Source organism: Malania oleifera, chromosome 13, assembly GCF_029873635.1.
Source record: "Malania oleifera isolate guangnan ecotype guangnan chromosome 13, ASM2987363v1, whole genome shotgun sequence".
In the NCBI taxonomy this organism is placed as follows: Eukaryota; Viridiplantae; Streptophyta; class Magnoliopsida; order Santalales; family Ximeniaceae; genus Malania; species Malania oleifera.
In genome coordinates, this window is record NC_080429.1 from 6698232 (window position 1) to 6714266 (window position 16035).

Below are 16035 nucleotides of genomic sequence, written 5' to 3' on the forward strand. Positions count from 1 at the left end.
TCTAAATTTGTTACTACAAGCGCATATTAGTCAGGATTTTTAAAAACCATAACTAGTAATGCACTTTTGGTGAAGATTTTCAAACTGTCACTAATACTGTCGTAACTAAAAACCAGTTTTCCTCCTCAAACCATTGTGGGAAACCACTTTTTGCGCGGAAATTATCCCGCAAAAATATTGGCGACGTTTCTTGGTATATTAGTGACGGTTTATTAACCGTCACTAATAGCATCATATTAATAACGATTGCCTAAGCTGTTACTAATAATAATAGTTGACTAAGAAAAAGTCAACACTATTAGTATCGGTTCTAAGAAATCGTCACTAATACTACAATATTAGTCACAATTCTTCTAAACCGTCCCTATTAGTCTTGTACTAGTAACGGTTTATAAAACTGTCACTAATAATGCATTTGTTGACCCTAAAAAAGTCAAATCTATTAGTGACGATTTATGCAAACCGTCGCTTTTAGTCTATTATTAGCGACGAATTTATTAAACTGTTACTAATAGAGTTTTTTATTTAAAAAATATAAAGAATTTATTAACTATATTACTGACGTTTTAGAAAGACTGTCACTAATAGTTTCTTATTAGTGACGATTTATTGAAACTGTGACTAATAGTCTATTATTAGCGATGAATTTACTAAACTGTCACTACTAGTGTTTTTTATTTAAAAATATAAAAAAAAATTTAACTATATTAATCACAATTAATTAAGAGAATCTTGGCAAAATACTTGGCAGAATATTTACGATTCAACGACGACAAGTTACCCCTGTTCAGAGTATTATTTTATATTTTATTTATTTTTAATTATAAAACGGGAAAAAACTCCAAGTTCATTCCTTAGGATCTCCGTACGGTCGCTTCTTAAATCTCGCAGGTCCAACCTGCGAGATTCATCATTTGTCAAGATCGCTTACCAGCCACGCGTCGCCTCCGTACGTTGCCTTCTTAAAACTCGCAGGTCCAACCTGCGAGATTCACCACGTGTCGCCTCACCGTTCGCTCGCTTCTGAAATCTCGCAGGTTGGACCTGCGAGATTTCATCACCCGTCGCCACGCGTCACGTTACCCTTGCTTCGTTCTTTGCCACGCGTCGATGGCAGAGTGACCACCAGTTTAAATCTTGCAGCATGAAGCTGCGAGATTACGTGAGCATTATTTTGGGAAAAAATTCCCTGTTCAGAGTATTATTTTATATTTTATTTACTTTTAATTATAAAACGGGAAAAAAACTCCACTTTTCAATGATCATGCATAATAAGATTGTTCTTTTAAAGTAAATATTTAAAAATAATAATTAAGTAAAATAATTGTAATAACTTTACTTTTATTATAATATTTTAAGTTTGTATCATTTATACTTTTGTTATTTATTTATTTTTATTTATTATTTTATTCAAGGACTAAAATGAACATTTATTTACTCAAAATCTTAATTTGTTAGGTTATTGGATTTTCAGTATTCTGTTTCTATTTCTGCTTTTTTTTTCTTTTTTTTTTTCATAATTTTATACAATTATAGCAAATGGCTCCTAACTTTTTGGAAAGTCAAGATTCAAGACAGGCATACATTAATAAAAATAAGAGTGCAAATAGTTTAGCCCCCACTGTATGGTGCGGTGGAAAGACATCAACAAGTAAGAAGGAGCATCAGGAGTTCAATTCCAAGTAGATACACGCGGTACCTGTGGATGGTGACAGTTAACTCTGTGAGCCAGCAAGGACCGTGGACGGTGAGAGTTCACTCTGTAAACCAGTGGAAACTATAGATGGTGAGAGTTCTTTGTGAACCAGCGGGGACCGTAGATGGTAATGGAGATGTGTCCCGAGGGTCAGGTTGACCGAATGTCCAACTAATGTACAAAAGTCGTGTCCGCATCTGGACTTTACCTTGATCAGCGAGACCTGAGGGCGGAGGACGCTGATCCGTAGGTTTGGTGTCACACCAGGAGATTCGAAGGGCTCATTGGTGGCTGGAGTTCCTATGTAATAAAAAAAAAAAAAAAGTGCAAATAGTTATATCGTATAATACGAGATTTACAGTTAGACAAATGATCAATTGCAAGTTACAAATAATAACAATCAAAATAAAGAAAAAAAAAATATTAGTGAAATTTTCTAAAGGACATTTTGAAAAAAAATTGTTAATCATTTTGAATGATGAGAAAAGTGGTTGGCCTACTCTCTTTGAAAAAAATGGTCAATTTATACTTATTTATTATTATTATTTTATTTTTATTTTATATGTTTTTTTGTAGGTGTAAGAAATTAGGAAGTTGGACTTTTTCTTTAAAACTTTTTAATTTTTATTTTTTAATGTAAAAATTTAATTTTTTATGTATTTTATTTTTCTTGTATTTTCTCACTTTATTGCATCAATAAATTTTGTTCAATTTGTATTATGTAAGCTCGTGGACAAAATGGAGTGTCTACAAATATCAAGATAATTATTATGATTTTTTGCTTTCATTTTTTCTAACCCAAAAGACCCGTAAAGGTCAACCAGGCTTTATTATTATTTGAGATTGATGGAGATGTTAGATTGCTTTTAGGCAATGAGTTGGGGCATCCGGTCAAAGGTGCAAAAGATATGCACATCAAGCCAAGACATTTCATGATGATAGACAAGGGGACCAAGTTTTTAGGAATTTTAAATTTTAAATTTAAATTTATATAAATTTGAATAAATTTGAATATAATTTTATATTACATCGTACCCAAATTCAATACAATTTCAATATCAAGACTCCTCTAAATAAATATAATTCACCCCTGATTATAAATACTATCACTTTTATGCTGCATTTCAGAGTATAGATTTTGTGTCTTAAATTTGGACAAAATTTAATATAATTTTGTATTACATACATTTTCAAATCTAGAAAAAAATTAAATTTAAGATCTCTCCTAAATATAAAGTTAAAAAAAAAAAAAAAAACACTTATGATTTCTATACGCCCCCTTTGCCTCCAATTGATTATTATGAAGTGGTTTCTTGACTTCTTAGTTTGATGATTTCTATTAAAATTAGTGTTTGTTTGGCTCACAAAATTGGTTCTCTATTCACATTTTTTTATTTACTATACACAACAACGTGAAGTTTGGAAGGTGACCTTCAAAATTTATTATTGAATGAACATAATTTAATTTTTCTTGCTACATCCAACCATGCAGTCTCATGTATTTTTTAGTTTGGGGAGGGAAATTTGTAATTATATGTATTTTTTTATTTTTTTTTAGTGAGAGTTCTTCCTTGCTTTTGTAAAACATGGAAGCAGTCATGAAACTTCTTTTTTTCTGATTAAAAAAGAAAAAAAATTCTGACAAAAGTGTTAAAATTAATTTGTCATAGAAATTATAACATTGGAGTTTCTAAAATTAATTATGCTGTTATTTTACTGTTACCTGAACTTTATTCTTATGGTAACATATAATTTTGAATTTCTTTTCTTAAGGCATTATTATTATTATTATTATTATTATTATTATTATTATTATTATTGGACCTTTGAAACAATTTTTTTTTCTTTTGTTTATTTTTTTATGAAACAAAAATAGAGTTTTATCCTAATCATTTAGACTCTTATATTTTGGGAGATGACTTAAATTTAGATTTGTAAGGATTTAAATAAAAAATAATATTAAATATTATTTAGATTCATCAAAATTCAAATAAAAAATCTAAAATCTTAGGAAGATGTCCCAATTGCTCTAACCTTAAGACGGGATGATTTTGAAATATTTAAGTGGAAGACTTGCATGTCTTAGATGAAGTACACTTTTTGAATGCCAATAGAATTATGATCAATATTTGAGAGATTAAATGGCAACAATTTTCGATAAATTGAAGACGTATAAAAGCCAATCCCGTTTCTTGGGTTCTTTTTTTTTTTTCTGGAATACAATTATGAAAATTCCAAACCATATATATATTCACACATATAGACCTAACTAGGTGCCCATTCTAGGACAATTCTCTTGGTAAGAAAATTATATTGAAAAATATTACAAGTAGGTCAATTCTTTTGAAAAAAAAAATGGTTAATCATTTTGAAAGATAATAAAAGTGTTTGGGCTAAGTCCATGAAAAAAATGGCCAATTTATACTTATTCATTATTTATTATTTATTATTTATTATTTTATTTTTTAAATATTTTTTGTAGGTGTAAGAAATTAGGAACTTGGACTTTTTTTAATTTTTTTTTGTTTTTTAATGCAAAAAATAATTTTCTTTGTATTGTATTTTTTCTGTATTTTCTCACTTTATTATATTAATAAATTTTATCCAATTTGTGTTATATAAATCCCTAAATAAAATGGAATGTCTGCAAATAACAAGATCATTATTATGATTTTTTGCTTTCATATTTTTTTCTAACCCAAAAGACTCGTGAAGGTCAACCGGGCTTTATTATTATTTGTGATTGATGGAGATGTGAGATTGCTTTCAGGCAATGAGTTGCCTCTCAAGGCAAGACATTTTACAATTATAAATAGGGGGACCAAGTTTTTAAGAATGGGAAGGGGAGATGCTGGGCATAAATTTCAGACATTAAATTTAAATTTAGATGGATATTATATCTTATCTAAATCTAATACAATTTTAAATTCAAAACTTCTTTAAATATTGGATAAATATAATTCACCCACCTTAAATTTGGACAAAATTTAATTAAATTTTATATTATATATATTTTCAAATATATATAAAAAAAAAGCTAAAATAAAAAAATCACGCATTTTGATGATTTCTACACACTCCCTTTGCCTCCAATTGATTACTATGAAGTGGTTTCTGACTTCTTAGTTTGATAATTTCTATTAAAATTGGGCCTCTTTGGCTAGCAAAATTGGATTCATATATTTTTTTTTTTACTATACACAACAACGTGAAGTTTCGAAGGTGACCTTCATAATTTATTATTAAATGAAAATAATTTAATTTTTTTGACAGAAAGTGTTAAAATTAATTTGCCGTAGAAGTTATAACATTGGAGTTTCTAAAATTAATTATGCTGTTATTTTCTGCTACAGCCTGAACTGTATTCTTATGGTAACATATAATTTTGAATTTCTTTTCTTAAGGCACTATTATTATTATTGGACCTTTGAAACATTTTTTTATTTTGTTTATTTTTTTTTAAAAAAAATTGAGTTGTATTCTAATTTTTTAGACTCTATGTTTGGGAGATGATTTAAGTTTAGATTTGTACGAATTTAAATCAAATATAATACAAAAATATATTAAATATTATTTAGATTCTTCAAAATTTTTTTAAAAAAAATCCAAAACCTTAGTAGATGTCCCAATTGCTCTAACCTAAAAGTCGGGGTGATTTTGAACTATTTAAGTGGAAGACTTGGACTTTAACCTTGACTTTCATGATAGACTACAAGTAGACCCTGTTTCCTGGGTTTTTTAAATTTTTTTTATTTTTTTATGGAATACAATTTTGAAAAATTCCAAACTAATATATATATAGAACTAGTCACTGCCCATTCAAGAACAATCCTAGTGGTGGGATAGGGAGGAGGTTCATTTCAGTCTCTCATCACTGTATTCTCAAAAGTCTCTCTTTGAAAAAATTAATTAATCAATGGCCGGTGGAAGGTTCTGCTTCCAGTTGCTTCTACATGAATTAATGGCAGTGATAATTTTGATTAGCAAGAGAATGGCTGCAATCGCACTTGGATTTCTACTACTCCACTCTGGATTAATAATCCTTGGAGACGTTGGCGGCATCGTCCAACGCCACTGCCCGGAGAAGGAGAGGCATGCACTCATCTCCTTCAAACGAGAGCTCATTGATGATTTTGGCATGCTCTCTTCTTGGGCAACTCACCATGATGATGTCCACAACAAGAATTGTTGTGATTGGAGAGGAGTTCTCTGTAACTATTCAACTGGTCACGTTATTGCCCTCCAACTTCCTGGCTCCATTCAAAATCCCCTTTCTCCTGGCCCAGTTCTACGGCGTTTGGGAGGTAACATTGCTTCTTCATTGCTTGAATTGGAGCATCTTAAGCATTTGGACCTCAGTTTCAATTATTTTGACGGGATTCTTCCAAATTTTATGGGTTCCCTTGCAAAATTAGAATATCTCAATCTCTCCCGTAATTTATTTAGTGGAACACTGTTGTACCAGCTTGGAAATCTTTCAAACTTGCGTACTCTTGATCTCGAACAGAATAATGGTATGTATTTTGCAAATCTTGAGTGGCTTTCCCATCTTCATCTTTTAAGATACCTCGATCTTAGTTATGTTAACCTGAGCACAGCCAGTGATTGGCAACAAGCAATTCTTAACCTCCCTTCCCTCACACACTTATACCTAGAGAGGTGTCAACTGATCTCTCAAGTGCTTCACCCCTCGATTGCATCCGACCACGTCAACTCTTCTCACTCTCTTGTTTTCCTTTCTCTCTCTCATAACTATCTCAATTCTTCATTTATATACGCATGGGAAGAACTCTTCAACTCTAGCCACAGCAGCCTCGAGGATGTTGATCTCTCCGATAACGGCTTGCACGATCAGATTCCCAAAGCTTTTGGGAGATTGTGTAAAATAAAATCATTGTCTCTGGCTATGAATCAATTGAGCCAAAAGCTTTCAGGGCTTTTTCAAACATTATTCGTGGATGGTTGTGGAGGGAACTCATCATCGTTAGAGATGTTGGATCTTCGTGGGAATCATCTCAGCGGTTCGTTGCCAAACTTGGCTAGATTTTCATCCTTGAGTTATTTGTATTTGACCAAGAATCAATTGAATGAATCTTTCCCACAAGATTTTGGATTTCCTTCTAGCCTTCTTGTTCTGAACTTGTCATACAACCAAATTGTGGGACCATTGCCTAAACTAATGGCATGTTCATCCTTGGTGGAACTATATCTCGCCAATAACCACATGAATGGCACTATACCGAAAGATCTTGGAAGCCTTTCTCAACTTGAGATTTTGGATGTTTCTTCAAATTCTTTTGAAGGCATGATGTCTGAAGCTCACTTTTCAAGACTCTCCAAACTACAATACTTGGACTTGTCTCACAACACATTAACTTTAAACCTTAGCTTTGACTGGGTTCCCCCTTTCCAACTGGATTTTATACTTCTAATTGGCTGCAAGTTGGGTCCTCATTTCCCTGAGTGGCTAAGAAATCAAAATAAATATGCTGTACTTGACATCTCTTCTGCTGCAATTTCAGATACTATCCCTAATTGGTTTTGGGACCAATCTCCAGGATTATATTACTTAAATCTCTCTCATAACCACATTACTGCTGGGTTGCTAATTCATCCCCATTTTTTTGTAATGAAAGAGCAATCATAGATTTAAGTTTCAACCATTTCAGGGGTCCAATAATTCCACTATTTCTGCGTAATGCATCAATATGGAATCTCTCCAATAATATGTTTTCAGGTTCTCTCTCATTCTTTTGCGAAACTTCTGGTAACTTTTTGGTATATCTTGACTTGTCAAATAACTCATTTTCAGGAAAGCTTCCTAATTGTTGGATGCAATTTAAATCTTTAGAAGTTCTTTCTTTGGAAAACAATAAATTATCAGGGAAAATTCCTAGCTCAATTGGCTCCTTGTCTGACATTGAAAGCTTGCATTTACGCCACAATTATTTGAATGGAAAACTGCCTTCATCATTACAAAATTGCACAAAATTGGTGACTCTTGATTTGGGGGAGAATCAATTTTTTGGTGCAATACCAACATGGATTGGGGATAACCTAGTCAATTTACGCTTTCTTAGTCTAAGATCGAACCAATTCCATGGAAGCATACCTTTAAACCTATGCCATCTATCAACAATTCAAATTTTGGACCTCTCTCAAAACAACATCTCGGGAACTATACCAAGATGCCTTTACAATTTGACTAGCATGATGAAAAATGAGAATTCAAATTTTATGCCAAGCTTCGATGGTAAGGTCTTCCTTTTTCGTGACAACTCATATCGTGACAACTCATATGATGCAATGCTTGAGAAAGAAGTCTTAATTTGGAAGGGAAAAATGTCAGAGTTCATAAACACTTTGGGACTTTTAAGGAGTATTGATCTTTCAACCAATAAACTAGATGGTGAAATTCCTGAAGAAATCACCATCCTAAGAGAATTGGTGAACTTGAATCTATCGAGAAACTTACTGAATGGATCAATTCCTTCAAAGATTGGAGCGTTGGAATCATTAGATTCTCTTGATTTGTCCAGAAATCAACTTTTCGGTGAAATTCCTGCAAGTCTTTCTCAAATAAGTCGACTTAGTGTCTTAGACTTATCATGCAACAAATTGTCAAGAAAAATTCCAACAGGCACTCAATTACAAGGTTTCAAGGCTTCTGTATACATGGGGAATCCCCATCTATGTGGGCTTCCACTTCTGAAAAGGTGTGTCGAGGACCAATTAACTTCAAATCAACCACATGTCAATGGTCATGAAGACAATGAAAGTACTCAAGGAGATAAAACTGGACTAATAGTATTCCCATGGTTTTATGAAGGTTTGGGTCTTGGATTTGTTGTAGGATTTTGGGGAGTCTGTGGCACTCTAGTGCTCAATACTTCATGGAGAATTGCCTATTTCCGGTTCTTAAACAATATGAAAGACAAACTCTTTGTGATGGTTGCAATATATTCGACTCGATTTGGAAGGAGGATTCAAGCTTTAAATGGTAAAAAATGTTGTTTACCATTCCATTTTGATTGTGAAATGAAATAGTTTTTGAAATTAATGTCATCTTATGCAGGTCATGCTTGAGATCACTTATCATACTGGACTCATCAAAAGCCTAGAGGTATTAATTCTATTACACTATGCATAATCTCCTATCGATCATGATGTGTATTTAATTCTGCAGTAATATTATAACTTCTTAATCACCATTCTCCACTTTTGCAGACTAGCCATCCACTTGCTTTAGTTTATAATTGTTGAATTGTCTCGACCATATCATGTGTTGTCTTGAGAGCATCCACTTGCTTTTCAAGATAAGGATATGCATTGTGCAATGCAAAGTTTTAGGTATTCTGTAATTTTGGCTTGGGGTATGTGTTGGTCCGTTAACAATTTATGTAAAATAAATCAATGGCCGGTGTGTATAAGGTTGTCTTCTGATTTCTACATTAATGGTTATTGATGTTTTAAAGAAAGTGTGTGACAGTGTCATTTGCACTAAAATAGTCGTTTGTTTGGTAGGTAAGAATGAAATAAAATGGAATTAAATCAATCTTTAGAAAATTTGTGCACTTTTTATCTTACACTAAAATCATGAGTTTCGTATCTTTGATTTAGACAAAACATATAATAAAATTCTATTGATTTTCTTATAAATGCAAATGAATCAAATTCAAGTCTTGAAACCCATGCTCCCAAACACTACTTTGTTTCTTTAGCTCAATCATTTATTTTATTTATTAATAAGTGGAGAGAGGGAGTCATGCCTGATTTTGGATCTTCTCAAGAATTAGGAAAAAGACAGGTTAATATTTTAAAAGATAGAGAAAAACACTAATTTCACCCATGTTACCTTTATAGTACGTTGACACTAACTACATGTGTAGTATATCAAACTAGAATAAAGTTAAATTCATTGCTCAATTTTCATTATATTCTATTCTCGGCCTATTTCATTTTGCAAACCACAAACATGAGTATTTGGAAAAAAAATAGATAATGTTTGAATCAACTCAAAAACAATAACTTAAATTCATATTAATTACTGTGTTCAAGTTTAAAGGTTTTGGTTCTAATCGTAGAAGGATTAGAAAGATATTTGGGTAAAAGATAAGCCATCCGTATGTATATGTAGCTTCACCCCGGGCTTCTTCGCTAACTAAAACTTGAGAAACAAAAAAAAAACCATTATCACCTATGTAGTCATGGAAGTTTGTTTTTATTTTATTTCTAATTTTAAAAAAATTAAGGCCGCGCCTTCTTTTTCAATTTAACACTTATAAAGAGAATTTGAAAACTAATTAAAAAATGAGTAATGAGATAAAAATATATATTTTCAAGCACTTTTTTTCTTTCTTTTTTTCTCCCCGGGTACATTAACACTAACTACATGTTTAGTATATCAAATTTGAATGAAATTAAATTCATCACTCAATTTTTTCATTATATTTTATTCTCACTTTATTTCTTTTGTAAACACAAGTAAGAGTTTGAAAAAAAAAATGGTAATATTTGAATGAACTCAAAAATAATAAATTAAATCCATATTCAAGATAGAATTAAAGAATAGTTGATAAAAATAATTTTTTTTTATTCAGACCTTAAATTTGGATTTAGATAAATTTCAATATAATTTTACACTACATCTTATTTAATTCCAATATAATCCAAATTTAAAGTCTCTCCAAATAAAGGATAAGAATTCAAACAATGACTCCACTATTTGGAGCATGAGTTTCGGACTTTAGATTTGGATTTGGAGAAATTTGAATTCAAACTTGAATTTGGATTTGTGTATAATTAAATAAAATAAGATATAAATTATATAAAGTTTTCTTTGAATCCACATAAATTAAACTTTAAAATTCACACTCCCAAATATAATTACATTATTGAAAAAGGAGTAAATGACTTTATTGAATCTAAAATGTAAAAAAATAAAAAAAGGGACTCTTACTATGCATGTTTAGGGTATGCAGAAACGGATTGTGTGGATTTCTCATCTGATCAACTTCATAGGTCTCATCATTTCATTGTCTTCATGATCCAATATCTGTATTTAAAGAAATACAAAGAAAATAAACAAAGAATTATAAAGTTACAAAATCAAGTAGTTTTAAAAGCATTTATACTTTATCCTTAGGAGAGGTTTTTAAATGCACCTCTCCAATCCATTAAACGTAATGGGAAAATGATATAGAGTATAAGTGAAAAAGATTTAAGGTAAGATGATCTCATATAATTTTTTTCATTTTTCATCCTCATAAATATAAAATTTTCAAAAATAATAAAAAAATAGATGCTCAAATTTTAATTAGGTGTAAAATTAATTTTTAAATTTATTTATTTATTTATTATATATTTTATTATTTTTCATCCTTTTTCAAATTTGGGACTCGCCATAAAATTTTTGAGAGCGAGGATAAAGTAGTAGTTAGTTACTCACATGGCAATGGTAAACGTAGCCCGGCTCCGCGGTCGCATCAAAGGGGTAAGATGCATTCGAATGTATGTTAGCAAATCTCACATAAATCTTAGTCACGAAACCAGGTCTCATCTTGAACACATTCTTCCACCCCTTCTCGTGCGCCGGCACACCTACTCTTTTGCCGCGTGCATACTTATCTACGTGGCACTTGATCGCGTCGTTCATCTTCGTCATGCATTTGTGGAACTTGTTGACGTTCACCAGCTTCGTCTGAGCCAATACAGCAAACAAACCCAGATGAATGTGCAGCGGGTGATTGTCGTCCGTCAGATTGATCACGTTCCACACCTCACTAGTCCCCACCTTGGGCATCTCCGTCACAGGATCCTCATACGATCTCGCATTCAAGTACAAATGCGTGGGCTCATCTATATCGCTCGTGTACTCGTACATAGTAATGTATCGTGTTCGCGAAGCACCGGATAAATTTGGCATCGGATACTTGATGAGACGCTTAGGCACTCGCGATGTGTCGACCTCAGAGCGTCTCCTGATCACAAACTTCATCACCTTGCCATTGGATTCGTTGGTCGGGTCTCCCGTCGGGTAAGGATACGGTGCATCGTTGGCTAGAATAGTTGTGTTCGATTTTGACTCGGAAAAGTCAACAACCACGTCGGCAATCTCAGATGGGGCCAGAAGAATGTGATCTCTTACAACTGGATGCCCGAGATAGGCGGAATCAGATGCCACGTGGATGAATCTGAGACCGTTGGTGAAGAAGAACCTGAAAAATCTAGCGTTGCTGGCGTTGATGATGCGGAACCTGTACCTTCTCCGCCGCACGATCATGCGGGGCCAGGCCTTGCCGTTGACGATGATCGCCTCACCGAAGTACTCCGGCTGCCACTGTGGATGTATGCTGGGGTTGTTTCCTGTGCAGTTCATATACAAAGAGCCATTTGTGCGGAAGCTCCGATCGAAGACCATCAACGGTCTATCGAACTCCTCGCCGTAGGGCAGCCCGAGCGGGGCCTCGACATCAGGATGGCGGAGGATGTAGGACCCAATCAGGCCGGCGAGAAGGTTGACTCTGGTCAGCCCCATGGCATGATCGTGGTACCATAGATTTCCCGGGTGCTGGAAGTTGTTGTAATGGTATTTCTTCTTGGTCCAGGTGGGTCCCACTTGTTTGAAACCGGCGGTGAACCATGACTGCGCGTGGCCGTCGCTCTGGGGCTCGTGGATGCCGCCGTGGAGATGCACCACCGTGGGGACGCCCTGGCCGGAGGCGGGTGCGGCGGTGGGGATGGTTGGGTCCCAGGGGAGAATGTGGCGTGGAGGGAGGTGATTGCGCCACGTCACGTTTGTTGGGACGCCGTGGAGAGCCTCGATGGTGGGTCCGGGGATGGTTGCGGCATGTTTGGATTCACCGTAGGCGAAGACGGGTGTTGCGGGGATGTCTCTGTGGAATTTCTGAAAAAGAAGAGGAAGTGAGTGACGACCGTTGATTTTAAGTTAAGGATGACTTTTGCTTACAAGTTTTAAAAAGTTTCTTTGAAAAGACTTCTGAGGAGGAAGTAACTTTTAATTAATAAACTTTAAAAATATATATATATATATATATATATATTTATTTATTTTTTTTAAATGTGGAAAGTAAAGATAAAATACTATTATTAATTTACTAGCAAAGTCATGGATTTCCATCTTTTCTCTCATTCCCTGTTCTTTCCTACAAATCAAGTTTACCAAATTTAGTCATACTAAAGCAGAAGAAAAAGGAAAACCAATTACTTACAATTTCTAACATAAATCAATATAAAACAAAATAAATAAATAAATAAAATGTGAAACTTTATACCTTTGATTATTGCTCAATAGTTAGGAGTAGACCCATATATGAAGTGTACATAAATGTAGGATTCACTTTGACGAGATAAAAAGCTCCATACGAAGTAGTTAATTTATCAAAAATTGATATTTAAAAAGTTTTTCAGACACACATAGTTAAGTCAAACTTACTTACAAATTATTCAAACTCGACTTGATTTTACTCGAATTTGAGTTGAGTTCCAACGACTTGACTATTTTAACAAATCAAACTCGATTTTAGTAATAAAACTCAAGTCGAGTTTTGAGTCTAATCGAGTTTTTATTTATTTATTTTTATGTTATATCTATTATATAATATCTATTTTATAAATATATTTAATACTACATGTACATTATATAGACCTAATACTATTTTAAAATTGATTCGTGCTAAAGTTTTATGAACTTGTAATCGAGTCGAGTTTTAGTTTAATAATTTTAAAATTGATCGAATATAAGTCAAATTCGAGTATTTTAACTCGACTCTAAGATAATCCTATATATACATAGGGTTGGAGTGAACCTCACTCGATTAATGGGGTCCACTCTAACCCTATTGTGCTTTTGAGATACTTAAAAAACACATAATTTCAATAATAACATGTTTGATTTGCGGAATCAAATGAGATAGAAAGTAATTAGATGAAAATTTAAATGGAGGGGCTTGATAAAATCAAGAGAGAAATTCAATCTTATTCCTATAAATGTCTTTCTATTTATACATCATAAAAGTAAATATAATAAAGCCTATGTAACAATACTTTTTTACTTGACAGCTAAATAGATAAAACTGATAATAGATACCTTAAAACTTATATCCTAATTTATATACTTATATAATTATATCATATTTGTTTCCCCCTTTGGTATCTCAAATTAAGAAACAATAATTTGACTCTATGCAAATCATTGGCAAATAATTTCCCCAAAATAAACTAATTATATATTTGAGAGAAGTTTTAAATTTAAACTTTTATGAATTTTAACAAAATGTACTATGAACTTATATTAAATTTCTATTTACCTACAAAAGATGATTTCACAAGTAAACTCAAGATTCTTTTTGATTAAAATATCAAGTTCAAGTTTTCAAGAAAAGGCAGAGAGGCGAACCTATTTACCTTGGTTGATTAATTGAGCATCCAATACACTTCAAAAAAATATTAAATTGTACTAAAATCTATACAAATCTAAATTTATAATTTGAAATTAATATTTCCTAACTGAGTGTAAATTAATTATCTGCGATAATATATTGTTCAATAAACAGATGGGATTTAAAATAAAAAAAAAAAAAGATCAAGGCCTCCCAAGAATTTTTCGCAATTTATCTTTAATTTAATTATGTAATTTATTTTGCTTTTAAAATGAAAAAACACCACAAAAAATTATTAAAATATCTTGCAAAGACTTTTTTTCAATAAAATTCGAAAGTTTATATTATTTTATTTATTATGAAATAAACAAAAATTACTATTACAAAGAATATTTAGAATGATTTAAATAATACTAATTCCCAAACTTTTGTATGACAATTCATTCTAAATGATGGCCTCCTTTTTTCAAAATTAATATATTTTTATATAAATAGAAAATTTATTCTTATTACATTTCAGTCCAAGAGACTTAAATATAATCCGGCAATCTTTTTTTTTAAATAATATTATTTTAAAAATAATTATATGAGATGGCTATGAGAGTGAGGTGTCAAGCTTACTCTTGAAGTGCTCAATTCGATTTGTTCGAATTTTATATTTTTGAGTTGAGTGAAATTGGAGTATTTTATTGAGTCAACTCTAATTGTGAATTAAAGAAAAAAAAATGGATTTTTCTATTGATACGAAATTAATTTCCATGGCTTTCTCAGTGTTTAAAAAAAAAAAAAAAAAAGGGAAATGCTTAATTAGCTTGTTGCCCTAATGAATTCATCACTGCAAAGCAGCAAGTACTTCAATCTGTTCAACAGAGGAGATTAGAGCTGCATGGGTGAAGAAATCAATGAAGCAGAAAGAGACCCCTGCATCTGGGGAACCCTACAAATCTAAGGACACCATGCCCTTTACTCCACCGAACCTACTCTCTCTGTTTCTCAGAGACAGACACACAGGCAAACACACACTTAAAGAGAAGATTAAAACAGAGTGAGAAGAATTAAAGCGTACCCATTTCTTGTGATACATGCCGATCTTGAGAGACTTCGAAACGGGGATGCCATTGACGATCTTGTAAGCTTGAATTCTGGGCATATCCGGAAGATTGTCCACAAACATTTTCAGCTTTGACGGGCTTATTAGCCTATCCTCTGCCCCCGCACAGGCCACCAACGCCACCATCCCCACCATAGCTAAAGCCAGGGGATAACACACAGGAGCCCTCTCCATAGTTCAGATTCAGAGAGAGAGAGAGAGAGAGAGAGAGAGAGAGAGAGAGAGAGAGCTTTGATACAGTGTGAACAACTATGGAGAGGTGAAGTACAGCTCACATGTGAATTTGACTAATGGGGAGAGAGAGAAGGCATCCATTGAATGGTAGAATTTTGTTCTTCTTACCTTGGGCAACAATTTAATGGGTGATTTTAAGGGTTGCTTGTCTTCAATTGAATCCTTTTTGCGTCAGTTTTGTCTGAGTTGATTCTTTTTTTTTTTTTTTTTGAGTGATTTTGGATGCTAGCTTTTCCTTCCAGTCCACCCCTCACCATTCACCACTCCTTTTTGGTTTTTGGTTTTTTGTTTTTTTCCTAATTTAATTATGTTGTGGCTTTTATAATTCAGATATGTGTTTGATTGTAATTATAATTTGTGTGGTTTATAATATGTAAATTGTAATAATGACTTTTGCTTTCAAGTTAATTAAGAATATGATTTAATATGGAGAATATTCATTAAAGGATGATATGGCGAGAGGAGAGAGCAAGGCACACGCAAGTTTGTGCCCTACTTCCTCCTCTCTGTGTTCTTACTTTGTCCATTTGTGACAGTCATGTGGATTATTAATTTATTATCATTATTTTTTTTAATAAAAACTATTGTTATAA

General features: G+C 32.7%; 2 protein-coding genes across 6 annotated transcripts; one reads left to right on the forward strand and one right to left on the reverse strand.

Moving 5' to 3' along the window:
* The first annotated feature begins 5517 nt into the window (after nucleotides 1–5517).
* LOC131145965 (receptor-like protein EIX2) lies at nucleotides 5518–9174 on the forward strand. Of its 5 annotated transcripts, none has more exons than XM_058095155.1 (4): nucleotides 5518–6000; nucleotides 8526–8696; nucleotides 8772–8819; nucleotides 8924–9174. In XM_058095155.1, the coding sequence occupies exons 1-3, from the start codon at nucleotides 5613–5615 to the stop codon at nucleotides 8780–8782; spliced, it is 570 nt and encodes a 189-aa protein (XP_057951138.1). In that variant the 5' UTR covers nucleotides 5518–5612; the 3' UTR covers nucleotides 8783–8819; nucleotides 8924–9174. The 5 variants fall into 5 exon arrangements, 3 of the variants coding, with proteins under 3 accessions (XP_057951138.1, XP_057951139.1, XP_057951137.1); XM_058095156.1 differs by having other exon boundaries at nucleotides 8550–8696; XR_009134197.1 differs by having other exon boundaries at nucleotides 5519–8696.
* Nucleotides 9175–10519: 1345 nt separating this feature from the next.
* On the reverse strand, nucleotides 10520–15727 carry LOC131145964 (multicopper oxidase LPR2-like). The gene is made up of 3 exons (XM_058095153.1): nucleotides 15164–15727; nucleotides 11145–12602; nucleotides 10520–10751 (listed from the first exon to the last, which is right to left on the reverse strand). The coding sequence occupies exons 1-3, from the start codon at nucleotides 15380–15382 to the stop codon at nucleotides 10698–10700; spliced, it is 1731 nt and encodes a 576-aa protein (XP_057951136.1). The 5' UTR covers nucleotides 15383–15727; the 3' UTR covers nucleotides 10520–10697.
* Nucleotides 15728–16035: the final 308 nt, after the last annotated feature.